The sequence below is a fragment of the Bradysia coprophila genome, unplaced genomic scaffold, assembly GCF_014529535.1.
Source record: "Bradysia coprophila strain Holo2 unplaced genomic scaffold, BU_Bcop_v1 contig_219, whole genome shotgun sequence".
NCBI lineage: Eukaryota > Metazoa > Arthropoda > Insecta > Diptera > Sciaridae > Bradysia > Bradysia coprophila.
The window spans coordinates 11,604-28,903 of record NW_023503481.1 but is presented as its reverse complement, the minus strand read 5'-3'; the positions used below and the strand labels follow the sequence as shown (position 1 = coordinate 28,903).

General features: G+C 38.4%; 5 protein-coding genes and 1 long non-coding RNA gene across 6 annotated transcripts; 3 read left to right on the top strand and 3 right to left on the bottom strand.

The window, feature by feature from the left end:
* The first annotated feature begins 7,184 nt into the window (after window positions 1-7,184).
* Window positions 7,185-8,762, top strand: LOC119075507. Its single transcript, XM_037181974.1, has 7 exons — window positions 7,185-7,340; window positions 7,403-7,525; window positions 7,587-7,781; window positions 7,860-7,945; window positions 8,003-8,304; window positions 8,363-8,514; window positions 8,584-8,762. Exons 1-7 carry the CDS (start codon window positions 7,256-7,258, stop codon window positions 8,646-8,648), a joined length of 1,008 nt encoding a protein of 335 aa, XP_037037869.1. The 5' UTR covers window positions 7,185-7,255; the 3' UTR covers window positions 8,649-8,762.
* A 2,272-nt stretch (window positions 8,763-11,034) lies between these two features.
* On the bottom strand, window positions 11,035-16,942 carry LOC119075522. Its single transcript, XR_005087411.1, has 3 exons — window positions 16,862-16,942; window positions 12,425-12,430; window positions 11,035-11,044 (listed from the first exon to the last, which is right to left on the bottom strand). It is a non-coding gene; the product is annotated as an uncharacterized LOC119075522 (long non-coding RNA).
* LOC119075511 (histone H3) lies at window positions 14,100-14,601 on the bottom strand. Its single transcript, XM_037181981.1, has one exon. The coding sequence runs from the start codon at window positions 14,567-14,569 to the stop codon at window positions 14,159-14,161; it is 411 nt and encodes a 136-aa protein (XP_037037876.1). The 5' UTR covers window positions 14,570-14,601; the 3' UTR covers window positions 14,100-14,158.
* LOC119075517 (histone H4) lies at window positions 14,864-15,296 on the top strand. Its single transcript, XM_037181988.1, has one exon. The coding sequence runs from the start codon at window positions 14,934-14,936 to the stop codon at window positions 15,243-15,245; it is 312 nt and encodes a 103-aa protein (XP_037037883.1). The 5' UTR covers window positions 14,864-14,933; the 3' UTR covers window positions 15,246-15,296.
* LOC119075512 (histone H2A) lies at window positions 15,786-16,276 on the bottom strand. Its single transcript, XM_037181982.1, has one exon. The coding sequence runs from the start codon at window positions 16,221-16,223 to the stop codon at window positions 15,849-15,851; it is 375 nt and encodes a 124-aa protein (XP_037037877.1). The 5' UTR covers window positions 16,224-16,276; the 3' UTR covers window positions 15,786-15,848.
* On the top strand, window positions 16,414-16,812 carry LOC119075516 (histone H2B-like). Its single transcript, XM_037181987.1, has one exon. It carries the CDS (start codon window positions 16,437-16,439, stop codon window positions 16,806-16,808), a length of 372 nt encoding a protein of 123 aa, XP_037037882.1. The 5' UTR covers window positions 16,414-16,436; the 3' UTR covers window positions 16,809-16,812.
* Window positions 16,943-17,300: the final 358 nt, after the last annotated feature.

Here is a 17,300-nt window from a genome sequence, read left to right as displayed (position 1 = left end):
GGAGAAAATTTTCCAATTTGCTGCATAAAACAACACGGGTCAATTTATATTTTTTTCGTTGTGTCTGTTGATATCAGTTCATATCGGTGGTATGTAAAAGGTTCTAATTTTTTTTTTAAAGAATCCTTTTAGTAGGCACATTCAAATATTTTGCGCTAATTTGCCCACCAATTTAGTAGGGAAAAACTCACACTATCAAATATTACGTTTTTCATGTTGGGACCACAAATTTTACGTAATTCTGTTCGTAATTTCCTCTCTAGTTATAATTACTCTAAGTTCGACGCAATGAAAAGTCAGAAAAAAATATTTTCGCACAGTCTACAGGGTGTTAGGGAATCTCGCGCCGCGTCATTCACAATAACTCACAAAGTGACATCTTCCTTATACAAAATGTGTCAAAATGTGAATTATTGTGAATGACGCGGCGCGAGATTCCTAGCAACCGTCTACAGTGCGCTTTTCTAAGATCGACCATCCAGTTCGACCATTTCTTTGATTCGCCGGCAACATGAAACTTGGTGGTTCTGATGTACTCGACAGCAATATAGCAAATACTGTCTGTACTGTGGTTACTTGCAGCCCCCAGCTCGTACAGGATTACTTTTTTAGCACAACATCCGTTTATATGTAAATCCGATCTATGAAAAAGTTCTGTTAGGTCGATGTCAGATCGATTTGACATCGGAAAATCTCTGTTCTTGAACTGTCGACGCTGGCATATCGTATCATCAAATGGTCCACAGAAATCGAAATGATTTATATCCGCAGACCACAACACATCCATTGTAAATTCACTTCACCGAAGTTTCATGACATTTGGGTAACATTTCACGACCAAAATACATCGTGAGAAATCTAACCTCACAGTTACACCTGTCATCGTTAACTGAACGAAACTCAGTGAAGAAAAAATCGTTTCTGAACGAGCTCCTGAGGAAAAAGATTTGAAAACTACAGCTGCAGTAGGTAATAGATCAGCTGTAATTGGTAATGTTTGGAAAAATTACCCACAGCAAGTAATGTATTACCTGTGGTGAGTAATTTTGGAAAAAGTTACACAATGACGGTAATTTTTTAAGAAATTACCTATAACAGCCGCTCTCAATGATTACCTGCTACGGCTAATGTTGGGTCTTTCCAGCATCTCTGCTTATTCAGGAAACGTTTTAAAATTAAAAAACGAAATCTTTCAAGAAAATGGGACAACAAAAATTAAGATAAAATTTTAACACGACTTACTTATTGTCCGCTCATCGAAATTTTTAATAAAACGAGCCATCAGAACAGTCGGAGCGTTTGCTGCGACTGAGCCCCGTACAAACCCGTATATCTATTGCGTACGTGACCCTAGTGCGTCTGTCACCCTACTTTGACCGTAAGCCTATTGCGCCGGTTAATGTAGTTAAAGTAAAATTATTATGTAATATGTACATCTTACAAATTGCGCATAGCGCAATTACGAAGCCCCGTACGACGTTCCTTTCAAATGAAACAAAAATTTCAAATCGCCCTAAAATTTTATTTTTTTGAAGGGCCTAGTATCGGCCTCAGTCCGAGGACGCAAATTTAAATTTTTTTTCAACTACATTCCATTCGGCCTTTGATTACCTTCCAAATGAAACAAAAATTACGAAAAACGGATGAAATTTGCTCGAGTTATATGTAAAATACACATAGGGCCCTAGTATCGGCCTCAGTCCGAGGACCCAAATTTAATTTTTTTTTCAACTACATTCTATTCGGCCTTTGATTACCTCCCAAATGAAACAAAAATTACGAAAAACGGATGAAATTTGCTCGAGTTGTATGTAAAATACACATAGGGCCCTAGTAGCGGCCTTAGGCCAAGGACCCAAATTTAATTTTTTACAACAACATTCTATTCGGCCTTTGATTACCTTCCAAATGAAACAAAAATTACGAAAAACGGATGAAATATACTCGTGTTATATGTGAAATACACATAGGGCCCTAGTAGCGGCCTCAGACCGAGGACCCAAATTTAATTTTTTACAACAACATTCTATTCGGCCTTTGATTACCTTCCAAATCAAACAAAAATTACGAAAAACGAATGAAATTTGCTCGAGTTATATGTAAAATACACATAGGGCCCTAGTATTGGCCTCAGTCCGAGGACCCAAATTTATTTTTTTTTTCAACTACATTCTATTCGGCCTTTGATTACCTCCCAAATGAAACAAAAATTACGAAAAACGGATGAAATTTGCTCGAGTTATATGTAAAATACACATAGGGCCCTAGTAGTGGCCTAAGTCCAAGGACCCAAATTTAATTTTTTTTCAACAACATTCTATTCGGCCTTTGATTACCTTCCAAATGAAACAAAAATTACGAAAAACGGATGAAATATACTCGTGTTATATGTGAAATACACATAGGGCCCTAGTAGCGGCCTCAGTCCGAGGACCCAAATTTAATTTTTTTTTCAACTACATTCTATTCGGCCTTTGATTACCTCCCAAATGAAACAAAAATTACGAAAAACGGATGAAATTTGCTCGAGTTGTATGTAAAATACACATATGGCCCTAGTAGTGGCCTTAGTCCAAGGACCCAAATTTAATTTTTTTTCAACAACATTCTATTCGGCCTTTGATTACCTTCCAAATGAAACAAAAATTACGAAAAACGGATGAAATTTGCTCGAGTTATATGTAAAATACACATAGGGCCCTAGTAGTGGCCTAAGTCCAAGGACCCAAATTTAATTTTTTTTCAACAACATTCTATTCGGCCTTTGATTACCTTCCAAATGAAACAAAAATTACGAAAAACGGTTGAAATATACTCGTGTTATATGTAAAATACACATAGGGCCCTAGTAGCGGCCTGAGGCCAAGGACCCAAATTTAATTTTTTTTCAACAACATTCTATTCGGCATTCGATTACCTTCCAAATCAAACAAAAATTACGAAAAACGAATGAAATTTACTCGAGTTCTATGTAAAATACACATAGGGCCCTAGTAGCATTTCACTTCTAAGGCCCTAACTCACGGTCCACTCACCCGATTTAAAACTTTTGTTAACTTTTTTTTCCTGGATTGGTATTGACAATACCTATCATTTGCCGTGTCATTTACATTTCCATCGTTTATTTTGCCATAAATATCACCAAAAGACCTTAAATCACTTAGGTGGCCCTAACTCACGAAGGGCCGACCCGAATATGCCCATCTTCGAACTTAGCCTCACTATTTCGACTATCTTTCAGGGAAAAAAAAAATCGGATTTGATTTACCTAAGATATCGACGTGACAGACGGACAGACGGACAGACAAAATTTTTATTGCAGATTCGTCATCTATGAACATAGGCAAACACTTTGCCCTTACCGTCTGCTTCGAATTCCATCAATTACACACGGCATCGTAATCCTATAAGCCCCTTTGTACTTCGTACGGGGCTAAAAACGCAATTGGCGGGAACTAGTTATTGTAATAGACTACACGCTGCAGAAATATGGAAGTCATTCGATCTGCTTCTTCAGTTCAATTTTATTTCGAGGGATTCTTTTGATTTTGACTGACCGAAATCGGTGCTATTTTTTCCTCTACTTTTTTATAAATGGATAGTTAGTTGATTTTTCATAACTGGCTGGTGGTAAGCGGCTAAAAGTCGAAAAATGAGGTTTTTTAGTCCTGATTTCTTTTCCGTGAGGTCGATTACTCTCGAAGCAAATATTAACTTCAAAACATTTGATGATAAACGGCCGAAAATATGACATCCGAAAAATTTCTCAGAATCGATGGAACCTCGGTGAACTTTGACGATGGCTGTGGCCTCACTAATGTAATTATTTGATTAAATTATTATTTATTATGAATCTGGAGGACGTCAGCCTTATAGCAATACCAACATGTAGTAGTTTGGCACGTGACTACTTTCAGATAAAAACTGTGTGTTCCGACCCGCCAAACTACTACATATTAGTCATTCTTTAAAGCTGAAGTCGTCCACATTCATAATATAAAATAACTTAATCAAATAATTGCATTAGTGAGGTCACGGCCGTTTATCATCAAATGTTTTGAAGTTAATATTTGCTTCGAGAGTACTCGACCTCAGATTTCAAACGATCCCATACACGTCCGTGTCCTCATCATCTCACGGAAATGAAATCCGGACTACGAAACCTCATTTTTCGACTTTTGGCCGCTTACCACCAGTCAGTTATGGAAGATCAAAAATATATGAGACTGGTTTTGGGGCCTAAGCACCAAAGCCTAACTAGGCATATATAAAAGAAAGTCCCGGACAAAATAGCGCCGATTTCGGTTAGTCGAAATTTATTTTGTTGAAAAAAAAACTTTGTCTTCCAGCCGGCTGAGGCAATCTAAGAACAACCGGCGACTCGGTTGGGTGAAAAAGTGTCGGCGGGTCTCTAGCCTGTGCTCGTTGAACCATTTTTCCAGACTTTAGTCTTAATATTTTGATTTTCAAAATGATTTTCATTTTTACGTGAATCAATATTGTCGCAATAATATCTTTCAACTATTAAGAGGTTCCGAGCCTACGCTGAAATTGTAGCCTACATTTCTGCGTTTCGAAATTTTTGATCGCTGATATCTTTTTACGAGAGCCCTTTTTGAAAAATGTACGACCACATTTTCGAGTAAAAATATGTCAGCTTTGAATAAAAAATAAAATTGTCTGTGAAAGTTCCATGTGCTTTGAGAAAACTGTACCGATGCCCCAAATTTGCATCAAAGGTACACTTTTCTCAAAGCACATGGAACTTTCACAGACAATTTTATTTTTTATTCAAAGCTGACATATTTTTACTCGAAAATGTGGTCGTACATTTTTCAAAAAGGGCTCTCGTAAAAAGATATCAGCGATCAAAAATTTCGAAACGCAGAAATGTAGGCTACAATTTCAGCGTAGGCTCGGAACCTCTTAATGACAAATTATGTGTTGTATACACAGTTTTCATATGGGTATCTCATGTAGGTAATGTTACATCCACAATACAGCTTCTACAGGGATGTATATTACCTATCAACGGGAATATGCGTTGTGTAGCTTACATTAACATAAGGCATTTGTAGCATACATGTTCCGTAGCTCAGGTGAATTGTTCTGGACTGGAGATCAAGAGGTCCCGGGTTCGCACCCCAACAAGGCCAGTTTTTATTTCAAATAATTATTAATAAAAAATCAATTTCGTTTCATTTCAGCTAAAATTCAGTTCAAAATTAACTCGTCGGATGTATAATACAACAGAATATCAAAAATACTCCCCAGTACTGTGAAATATAACTCCGAAAGGCCAGAAATATTTTCTTTTTAAATTATTGAGTTGATTTTGAACTGACTTTTATCGGAAATGAAACCAAAATTATGTTTATTAATATTATTTAAAAAAAAAAACAGGATCCGACATGATTCAAACCCGTGCCTATCGATCACAACATTTTGATTGTAGGCAATCACACAGCTATTGTAGGTAATCACAACTACAGCAAGTAGAAAAATACAGCTGTGACAGCTACGGGTTGAAATATTTTCTGTGACAGCTGTATTTTCTCAAAAACTACAGCTGGAGACAGATCGCAGCTGTAGCAGGTAGCTACTTTTTCCTCAGTGTGGATGTAAACCGGTCAAATTGGTACACATTCACCAATTGGCACACATTCACCAATTGGCACACGTTCACCAATTGGCACATGTTCACCAATTGGCACACATTCACCAATTGGCACACGTTCACCAATTGGCACATGTTCAACAATTGACACATGTTCACCAATTGGCACACGTTCACCAAATACTGAACGAGTACCAATTCCTGACCGAGTACCAATTTCTGAACGAGTACCAATTCCTGAACATGTACCAATTCCTGAACGTGTGTTACTTGGTAAACGTGTACCAATTCCTGAACGTGTGTTACTTGGTGAACGTGAATACCAATTCCTGATTGTGATTGTGTGTCAATTGGTGAACGTTTACCAATTGGTGAACATGTACCAATTGGGAACATGTACCAATTCCTGAACGTGTGGTGAACTTGTACCAATTAGTGAACGTATACCAAATCCTGAACTTGTGCCAATTGGTGAATGTGTGTCAATTGGTGAACGTATACCAATTTCCGAACGTGTACCAATTCCTGAAAGTGTGCCAATTCGTGCAAGGCTGTACTTTGGTGAATTTGTTTGTATGGAAAAGGTGTAATAAAATTGCGATCTGCGTATACAGCCTTGCAATTCGTGAATGTGTGTCAATTGGTGAACGTGTATCAATTGTGAACGTGTACCAATTTCTGAACGTGTGCCAATTGGTGGACGTATGTCATTTGGTGAACGTGTACCAATTGATGAACGTGTACCAATTGGTGAACCTGTACCAATTGGTGAACGTGTACCAATTGGTGAACGTGTACCAATTGGTGAACGTGTACCTATTGGTGAACGTGTACCTATTGGTGAACGTGTACCTATTGGTGAACGTGTACCAATTGGTGAACGTGTACCAATTGGTGAACGTGTACCAATTGGTGAACGTGTACCAATTGGTGAACGTGTTCCAATTGGTGAATGTGTGATTGGTACATGTTCACCAATCACACATTCACCAATTGGAACACGTTCACGTGATTTTGTTCGTAATTTCCAGTCCAGGTATAATTCGCCTAAAGTACTCACTTAAACCATTAGACGTTTCATATTCAGTTTTGCTTCTTCTGCGTTCGAAAAAAATTTTGGTATGAAGAAGGACCAGCCGATTTCTATTTAGTGTAAGATTATGCTTACTATGCTACCTATACCAGAATGGAATGACAATGAAGTCAGGGCTAGTTCAAAAAAGCACTTCGGATACTACATGAGGATTTTCTTTTACAAAAATCAAAAAACACTTCGGGCACTATAGAAATGCTGATAGGACCAGTTCAAGCCGTCGCGTCAAATGCATTTGTTGGCAACGATAATTTTCCATCAGTTCTTTGAGTATGTTACCCCTTGCAGATAACAGAACTAATTTTAAACTCTGTTCAAACGGTCAATCCAATTTCCAACACCTACGAACACCCACTGTTTCTCCATTGTTTAGAGATTCTCTGATAGAATTCGCGTTTATCATTGCTGATTAAAGCTTAACAGCGTGTTGTGCGCTACTATTTTAACTATCTTATCAACAATGAGAAGTTCATCTATAAATTGTTGTGCGCCGTTTGCTTATTTGCAGTTTAGTTCTTTCCTACAATCACAATTTGACCAGTGAAATGGAAAAGATTTCGATTTTGTTAACTATTTTTTCCTGTTTACTATTCATCAGCTGTTTGGTCCACGCTCAAAGCCAACGATTACGTGCGTGATAACAATTAATTTGGCCGATCGCTTACATTTAAGAGCAAAATTATTTTTCTTAGAGCGTTACAATGTAAATCCTTCCACCGTCACTGTTTCGGGAATATCAGCCGGAGCGGCTATGGCCACCCAATATCATTTTGCTCATTCGTCCGAAGTGTTCGGAGTTGGAATGATTGCTGGACGTAAAGTCTTTCAATTTCGAAGCGTATGGGAAAGTGCAAAACCAAAATCTTTGATTTACAGTTCCGTATAATTGTGCTTCCGGTGGTCTAGTCGCGGCTACAATGTGCATGTCCCTTCCGAATACCGTCAACGTTAATAATCTAATCTCGCAAGCGAATACGCATGCATCGAACAATATGATCGATCCGACTTCGAATCTGCGAGGCGACAGAGTCTTCATTTTCCATGGCACCGTTGACTCGACAGTTTTACCAGGTTGGTTATAGCTACTACAATCGTTGGGCTTAAGAAACATAGGCTGAGTTTTATATCAAAAATATTTTCTGATTGAAGCATCTGGACGGAATGTCGAAACAATGTACAGACACTTCGGAGGTCAAATAAGAAGCGAATTTTCCATAGCTGCTTCCCACGGATTTGTAAGTGTTCCTTTCGGAATGTTTGGTCTCACAAAATTCAAATAAAATTCCACTCAGCCAACACACAATTTCGGGGCTGCTTGTTCCGCTTCGTCAGCGAATACCGCATGGATCAACAACTGCGCTTATAGAGGGGCGTATCAGGTCTTAAACTATTTGTACGACGATAGTTTAATATTGCCAGCCGATAACGCAGCGGTTCCCGGCAATCTGATTACTTTCGACCAAGCTGAGTTTTTCAATTGGAATCCTAGTTTGTCGGCCATGGCCAGAGATGGTTTTGTATACGTTCCGACGGCATGCCAATACGGAGCACCATGCAGACTTCACATTGCCTTCCATGGATGTCTGCAGAGCAGGTTGGAATGAGAGACATTTTGATACCCAAACATTAGGGATACAAATTTTCCATTTTAGCGCTAACGTTGGAAATACATTTGCACTGAGAGCTGGCTACCTCGAAACAGCAGAAGTCAATAATATTATCGTTCTGTTCCCCCAAGTCATTGCAAATCTATCGAATCCAAATGCCTGTTTCGATTGGTGGGGTTATCTGAACATGTTTTTCGGTAATTTTTAAGTTGGAAGAAACAGATTTGAATGGTTTAGTAGCGCTAATATTTTATGTCGTTTAACAGCAACGAGAACAGGCAATCAAGTGTTGGCCACTCACCGAATGATGAGCCGTATACTTAGAGGCTAAGTGAACAAACATTGAAATGAGGAAACTTTGATAATAAGTCTTTGCTATTGATGCCTGCTACTGATGCCCAACTGTTGTGGCCGAAAAGATACAAATTAAAAAAATTTAATTAAATTCTGTCTTATCTAATGTGGCCGAGGTAGTTGAGTGCGAGACTCTCTATTAGAGAGTCTCTAAGTCTCCAACTATCCCCCAAGTCTTCACTCTGCGCAGAAAAATGAATACCAATTGAGGACCTTCATTTGGAATGTGAGTTGACCGAAATGTGTGGAAAGTAAGTAAAAACGAGCAGATGGAACGCGAGTTGAACAAAATGTGGGAGAAGGGGGAAAAACGAGCAGATTTAATGCGAGCTAACCAAAATGTATGGAAAGTGGTAAAAACGATCAGATAGAATTAACTCACAACGCGGCCCTGTCATTTACATTCGGCCATCCGTAACGACAAAGAATTGAACTAATTTTGGTCGCGACCAAAAGATTGAATTTAATTGTAATTAAATTTTAATCAGAAATTTATCAACAAATCGGAGAACTTTCTACTCGCTTGAATCTTGTTGTTTAAGAGCTTCCGAGCGTACGCTGAAATTGTAGCCTACATTTCTGCGTTCCGAAATTTTTGATCGCTAACATCTTTTTACGATAGCCCTTTTTGAAAAATGTACGACCACATTTTCGAGTAAAAATATGTCAGCTTTGAATAAAAAATAAAATTGTGTGTGAAAGTTCCATGTGCTTTGAGAAAAGTGTACCCTTGATGCAAATTTGGGGCATCGGTCCTGAGTGAATGAATTTTTGTTTCATTTAATATTTACCTGAGTTATTTAAATTCACCTACTTTATTTAACCTACTTACAATTACCAGTGTTTTTAACCCACTTTTGTTAGGAAGTTGCGGGAAATTATAAACAGATGTTATAACCATAACAAAATTTTATTATTTTAAAATTATTCGTTTTCTCTTTCATTATTTAAAATCTCTTTGCACATGTACGTTCGTATCTGGAATATACTTCAGTCGTTTGGCACCCATATCAAGAAACTTTCATTGATAGGATTGAATAGATTCAGAAGAAGTTTTGATGTTTGCACTCAGACGCAGAGCCTATTTTTCGAAAAAATTTTGGGAATTAATTGCCAAAAACTGCGAACGTCCAAAAACCAAATTTTTCCTCCATTTCGAACGGTTTTGGCAACTGCTGAATCAGCCTTGCGTTTTAACCGACTCGATTATTTCTTGACACTATCAGGTTTCAAATGAAGACGAACATGATTAATTTGAAAGATGAGAGCGTCAATAATCAAACATAAATCATTGAGAGCCGGCTAAAACATAAGGCTGAGCTCCGGAGTTGCCAAAACAGTTTGAAATTATGGAAAAATTTGGTTTTTGGACGTTCGCAGTTTTTAGAAATTTTTGGCAAAAATCCAAAAATTGGCCCTGCTCAGACGAAGTGAGACGAGAACTATAAACTCCCACCTTACATTGACAGATGTTGCTCCATCAACATTGAACCACTTGCTAGACGCAGAATAAACGTCTGTGCATTGTTTACCTTTGACCTTTTAAGTGGTGGTCTTGACGCATCTGAAATAGCAAGAAGAATTACTCTAAAATCCTCGTCCCACTCGAGCTGACGAGCTAAACATTAGAAAACCCAAATAAAACAATAATTTCTAAATTGAGCAGACTAGCATTAATAAATGAAAATTAAAAGCGTTTTTATTGAACGTAAACTAAAAATTCAACAAAGTTTAAAAAAAAACAAATGTAATGGGGTTCCAAGGACACTTTTGTACCAATAGCCAACCTTGATTTTTTGAGGTCTCCAGATAAATTTTATTTCTAAGGCTGGTGTAGGTTGACAGAGCTTGAAAAAGTACACCAAAGTACACCAATAAACTCGCTAAAACATTTCGGTCTAGTCGCTTAACTAGCTTCTTGAAATTCTCGAAAAAACCGTCGGGCAGACCTAACTTCAGAGGGCGAGCCTAATGACTTGGCCAACTTTTTTTTGGATTTATCGGTCTACTGCTTAGAGCTCTTTGAGGATATACCAGCCGCAGAATTTTCTTTTTCGGAATAGCTTCAGAAATCTAGTGAAGCCATTAGGAAAGTGAGATCTTTAAGATTGGTGAACTTTGAAAGAGCATAAAAAAGTTCACCAAAGTTCACCTTTGAATCCGACAAAAAGTAGGTCCAAGGTCCTAGATTCGCTCACTGAACCTTGCAAAAAAAGTAATATTATGGCAAAATCGCAGGGTTCAGTGACCGAGTGACTTTTCTAACGGCTTCTCAAATCGAAGTTTTTTTTGTAATCTTGTGACTTTACAAATGGTAATCTTGTGACATTTTTCGTTACAAAACACACCACGTCATGCGCTTGATTTCTGCATCTATCACAAAATTCACCTTTGAATAGAAAAAAAAAGTTTACCCATTGTCTCACGAACTGACATTACTGTACATTACTGGAAGTCTTCAAGATGGTTCCGAAGCCGAAAAGCACATGCTGATTTTCGATATCTAGCGCTTCCATATAAGGACCTTTCGACCTCTTTTGGGTGCGTATCGCCGCGTCTTTCTAAGCACTACAAACCTGCGCACTTCCAAATAAATCGTCTGTTTATCGGCGAAATTATTCATCTTTGATTTCACAAATTAGTATTTTTTCGTTACGAGTGATGAAAAGTGGAATTTTTCAGGACTAGTCGAAAGCTTGTCCTAACGAGGCGAAGCGGAGGTCCGCTCAATCCTCGGACGCTTTCACCACCTGGGTCAAAAACAACACATAATGTACTATTTCAACATGCGACATGGCTCACTTTTACAACTCTACAGTCAAAAATAAAAAGACAGTTTAGTCTCAGGGGAGACTAACGATTCTACAGACCCATCAATCATTGATCGAATGTGGCTTGATTTCATTTTCATATAAGCTGGATGAAGTTTTCGCAAATTCATTCTTAAGGATTTTCTTTAATTTCTGAAGACTGTTAGAGTATTTCCAAAGGCGTTTCTTCTATTTTGATGATTTTCTGATGGCAGGATTTTCTGAGGTTTTTTTCCGACCGACCACGGATTTTCTACGAATATTTGCCTCTCGTTCTGTATGGAGGACTGAAAATCTCAAATCTTCAGCCGAACCGAAGGTAGCAGGTAGCTGAATCGGTATAGCTTTCGAGTATTCGCCAAAGTTCCCGGATTCAGTTCCCTGGGAAAGACAATAACCACCAGTGCCAAATGTAACATACAACGGCTCTCTAAATAATCAAGTAATCCCCCAACCATATCTACATCTCCAATCCAGGCACGACTCTGTCTTTTCCAGTATTTCGAAAGCTTCTCTGAGATAGTCGTCAATAGGTAGCGTGAAATGATAAATTTTCCGATGAAACTATAGCTGATTGTGCACGAACGTTGATACGCTAGTAGTCCACTATTGTTTCATTTATAAGTAATGTTTGCGTAGTGTTAACCCTGAATCGAAACATTTACACAAACAAATTATCTCTCAGAAGAGACTCCGAGAATCTTTTGAGAATACTTTGATCGTAGGAAGTATTTTTTTTTTTTTTTAAGTAGCCGTTCTACCGTGGTAGAACACGCACGGGGGCCTCTGTTTGGACCCAATGTGCTGAGAGGAAGTAATAGTCCCGATAATAATACTTCTGGTGTGCCTACCTTCTGTGACAGGTTAACAAAAATCTAAACTCACCTCATCGCTAAGCGATAATTTGACCATACTCAAATTGCACCTAGTTTCGAATCCGCACAAAAATCTCTAACAAGTAATATTTGACGCAGTCCTTTTGTTATATTTCATTATTTGATAAGATTCATCAATGCCTATGTCAGAACCGTCTTTCTGATTGTATTTGAAGCAAAAATAAAAAATAAATCTATCGGAGAGCAAACGACACGATTACGATTGCAACATAGTTTTCATTTACGTAGTAAATATCAGCAGCTGTTTTGTATTCTGTGTATGCATGGATACGAACGTATACATATGAATGTACAATGAATATGCACGCATGCGTAAAAAGCGAAGCATATCGTATCAATATAGACAAAGAAAATCAAGCCACAGCTGTTGAAAACAGATTATAACAAAAAAATACGCGCGTAGAACACAAAGGCATTGTTATTGAAAACATTTTCACAAATTTGAATTTGGTACGATGCGATGGTACAGACGCTTTATATTATTATACGATAGTTTATATCGAATTTCTCAGAAATTTTGTAGCCCTAATAAGGGCTGGTGGGTTACATCAATTCAGTTCAATTCAATTGATGAATTTACTTCTTTTTGGCAGCGACTGCCTTCTTGGTGGCAGCTTTCTTAGCTGGAGATACTTTTTTCGGCTTTGGGGCCTTAAGTTTCTTAGCTGCAGACTTCGGTTTGGTTGACTTTTGTTTCGGAGCCTTAGCTTTAGCTGCCTTTCCAGCTGCTTTCTTCGCCATATTTAACAGATTTTATATTTCCAATCTCACAAACACAAACACTTTTTCGTCGACTATAATGGAAACTGTACGTGGTTTGAATGATTGGCATCGACAAAACATTAGTTCCTTACGGAAACAACTTTATTCGTTTAAAAATAAACTCACGACATACGAAGCAGAGCTCTATACGAGCTCAGTTTGTTGGTAGTGCAAATATTATTGTCACAGATTTCCAACAAAATTATCAGTTGATATTATGACGAATGAATTGTAAAACAACGTAGGTCACAGTGCAGGAAATTATTTACGGTAACATTTTAGGCCACATCGTCATCGCTAATTATAATTGGTGTTAACTGAAAAATATTTTCATGAAGAACTATCGACATAACATAAATTAAATCAATTTTAGCTCACTGGGACGAGAAACTTCGGTAAAAAATTAGAAGTAATCGGAAGTTAAGTGGAGAAATTTCCAATATGAAAACTCCCAAATGTACGTGAATTATTCCCGAACAAAATTCTTTGCAGTAAAGCGAAATACATTGAGAAACCGTAAAAAAACCTTTGTTTTGGTGATCTACTATATACTGTATCGTATTTCCATACCAATGCTCGTACTGGGCTCGTAGGGCCATTAGATTTCCATTTCCTACAAAAACTTTATTCGAACAAATGAAATCGGAATTACTACTAAATGTCCTAAATTACTACATATACTATCAATGCAGCTGCCTGCAGATAAACTATTTTCGTTACGCATTTGTTGGATGTCGTCAATTTCGAGGTCTACCTATCAAACATCACATAATTAAAATGTTCGGCTAATTTCCTGATTAAAGAAGAAAAACGTTTTCCTAACTATATGGTCATATAGATGGAAATTCGTATTTTGACAGTTGAAAAATCTGCCCAATATTCTCATCTCCTATACTCGAAAGGTTTGTAATTTGTATTATTGTTTATACGGAAAATGAACGTATCGTTTTTCGTTATGAATTTGTTGGTCCTGAAAAGGACCGATTTTGATTGTGGGATGTCGTCACTTATGTAACATCTTAAGCACGTTCACCACGAATACGTCTGGCCAATTGGATATCCTTTGGCATGATGGTAACTCGCTTGGCGTGGATTGCGCACAAATTGGTGTCTTCGAACAGACCGACCAAATAGGCTTCGCTGGCCTCCTGTAGAGCCATAACAGCCGAACTTTGGAAACGTAAATCGGTCTTAAAATCTTGAGCGATCTCACGAACGAGCCGTTGGAAAGGCAATTTACGAATCAACAATTCGGTGCTCTTTTGGTAGCGACGGATTTCTCGCAATGCAACGGTACCAGGGCGATAACGATGTGGCTTCTTAACTCCACCAGTAGCTGGTGCACTTTTACGTGCAGCCTTGGTGGCCAATTGTTTACGAGGTGCTTTGCCACCGGTCGATTTACGTGCAGTTTGCTTTGTACGAGCCATTTTTCTCTCTTTTGCTGTTGTTTGCTTGTCAACGATCAGAAACAGAATGAGTAGAGCGCAACACATTCCCCTCTATTTATATCATTTTGACAGCTCGTTGTATGGCACGGAATGTTTGCATTTTCCCAACTTTGTCGACTGGAATCGGAAAATTTTCTTTTTGATTTTCCTTAATTTCGTCGACAGCAAATAGAAAATCGAGAAAAATCGAAATTTGTGCGGAAATTGAAGATTTTAGCCGGAAAACGGAAAATGCAAGTGGAGGGGAGAAGTGTATATAAATGAGTGCGTACCGCTTGCAAAACATTCAGTATCGACTTGGTCGTTGTGTTGCACAGTTCGAATAAAAAAATAAAATTGAAAAATGACTGGACGCGGTAAAGGTGGTAAAGGTTTGGGAAAAGGAGGCGCCAAGCGTCATCGCAAAGTTTTGCGTGATAACATCCAAGGTATTACGAAGCCAGCCATTCGTCGATTGGCCCGTCGTGGTGGTGTCAAACGTATTTCCGGTTTGATCTATGAAGAAACCCGTGGTGTTCTGAAAGTTTTCTTGGAAAATGTTATCCGAGATGCAGTCACCTACACGGAACATGCTAAACGTAAGACCGTAACAGCCATGGATGTCGTTTATGCCTTGAAACGACAGGGACGTACATTGTACGGTTTCGGAGGTTAAATCATTCTGCGTTAACAAGAGCAACGCGCTTATTAAAATGGCCCTTTTCAGGGCCGCCAAAATCATAAATAAAAACGATTCGATACTCACTTTCGAACATAATAATACAAAACCCTATATGATGAGAGGAATAATGTTAATGATGAAATTGAATTTCGAATGAAACTTCTGAATGTGTGACGCATGTGTACGTCTTGAGATTAGTTCTGTTTTCGATTATAATTAATGGAGCGTTAACAACAGTAGCAAAATTGGGCTAGGGAAATTATTGTGTAAGGGAAAAGGCTAAAAAAAAACAACACAAAGGGACCCATCCATTTTTCTTCATTCACAAGTTGTGTACGTTACAAAGAGTATAGCGTCTGACTTAAGGCGACGATAACAAATTTGATATTTTCTGATTAAAGCCATGCGAGTTGCGCATCATAAAACGCTTTGTTCTTTAAAATTGCAGCTGAAAATGAACGCAGCACCAACAGAAAAGCTTCTATTTTTCTCGTATTATTCTATCGAATGATTCAATTGTTTTTCGTTAAATTTTTGGTCGCCCTTAAAAGGGCGTTTTTTCGGGTATACTCGAGATGTTTCCAGTATACAGGGCACTTAAGCCTTCTTTTCGGTCTTTTTCGGCAACAAAACTGCCTGAATGTTGGGCAGAACACCACCTTGGGCAATGGTTACACCCGACAACAACTTGTTCAATTCTTCGTCGTTGCGGATGGCCAACTGTAAGTGACGTGGAATGATTCTGGTCTTCTTGTTGTCACGGGCTGCGTTACCAGCCAATTCCAATACTTCAGCAGCCAAATATTCCATCACAGCTGCCAAATAAACTGGAGCACCAGCACCGACACGTTCGGCATAGTTGCCTTTACGCAACAATCGGTGAATACGACCGACTGGAAACTGTAATCCGGCACGGTTCGAACGAGACTTTGCCTTTCCCTTAACTTTTCCACCTTTACCACGGCCAGACATTTTTCAAATTGGTTTTTTAATTTACTTGTTTACAGCACGAAACTGAATGACTGAATGATACCGAACGTACGCGTCTACTGTCTTTATATGCACGTTCGTTCAACCATATGGATGAATGGGCGGAGCCATCTCGTTGAACAAAAGTGAATATAAAAGTGCGGTACGAATGTGACGGTATTGATATAGTTTCATTGAGTGTATCGTTCAGTAAACATGCCACCAAAGACAAGCGGAAAAGCTGCCAAGAAGGCCGGTAAGGCGCAAAAGAACATTTCGAAAGGCGACAAGAAGAAGAAACGCAAGCGTAAGGAATCTTATGCCATCTACATCTACAAAGTGTTGAAGCAAGTGCATCCAGACACTGGTATTTCGAGCAAAGCCATGAGTATCATGAACAGTTTCGTTAATGATATTTTCGAACGCATTGCTGCCGAAGCATCCCGTTTGGCTCACTACAACAAACGATCGACCATCACCAGTCGGGAAATTCAAACCGCTGTTCGTCTGTTGTTGCCTGGTGAATTGGCCAAGCACGCTGTCAGTGAAGGCACAAAAGCCGTCACCAAATACACCAGCTCCAAGTAAATTGGTTTTAAAAAAAATGGTTTCACATTGAAATCTCCGACATCAAAACAAACGGCTCTTTTCAGAGCCACCATTTCATTTACGAAAAACATTTGAAATCAATTCGAAAATAATACAAAAAAAACCGACTCCGAAACTTTGGGTGTGGCTCTACTCCGTCTAACTGTAATTGGGCTTTGGCCATGATTTTTAATATTGTTCTAAATAATTGAGAGTGGTCGCTGAGCTTTAGGCTTGATTAGATTTAGACAGTCTCTTTATGAAATCTGCTAGCAATCATTAAGTAGAAGACAAACAAACAAAATGCAATGTCGCCCATCCACAATTCGTTAATAGAAATAAATTTGAGCTGTGTGTGGTCCGTCCACTTTCAGTCGCTATTTCTGTACAGATGTTGACATATATGGGGCAGTCAAGAAAACCGACTTTTTCCACTTTTAAAGGAAGATCCTAAAGGCGAACGTTGACTGTCTTTTCTGGAACATAAAATTT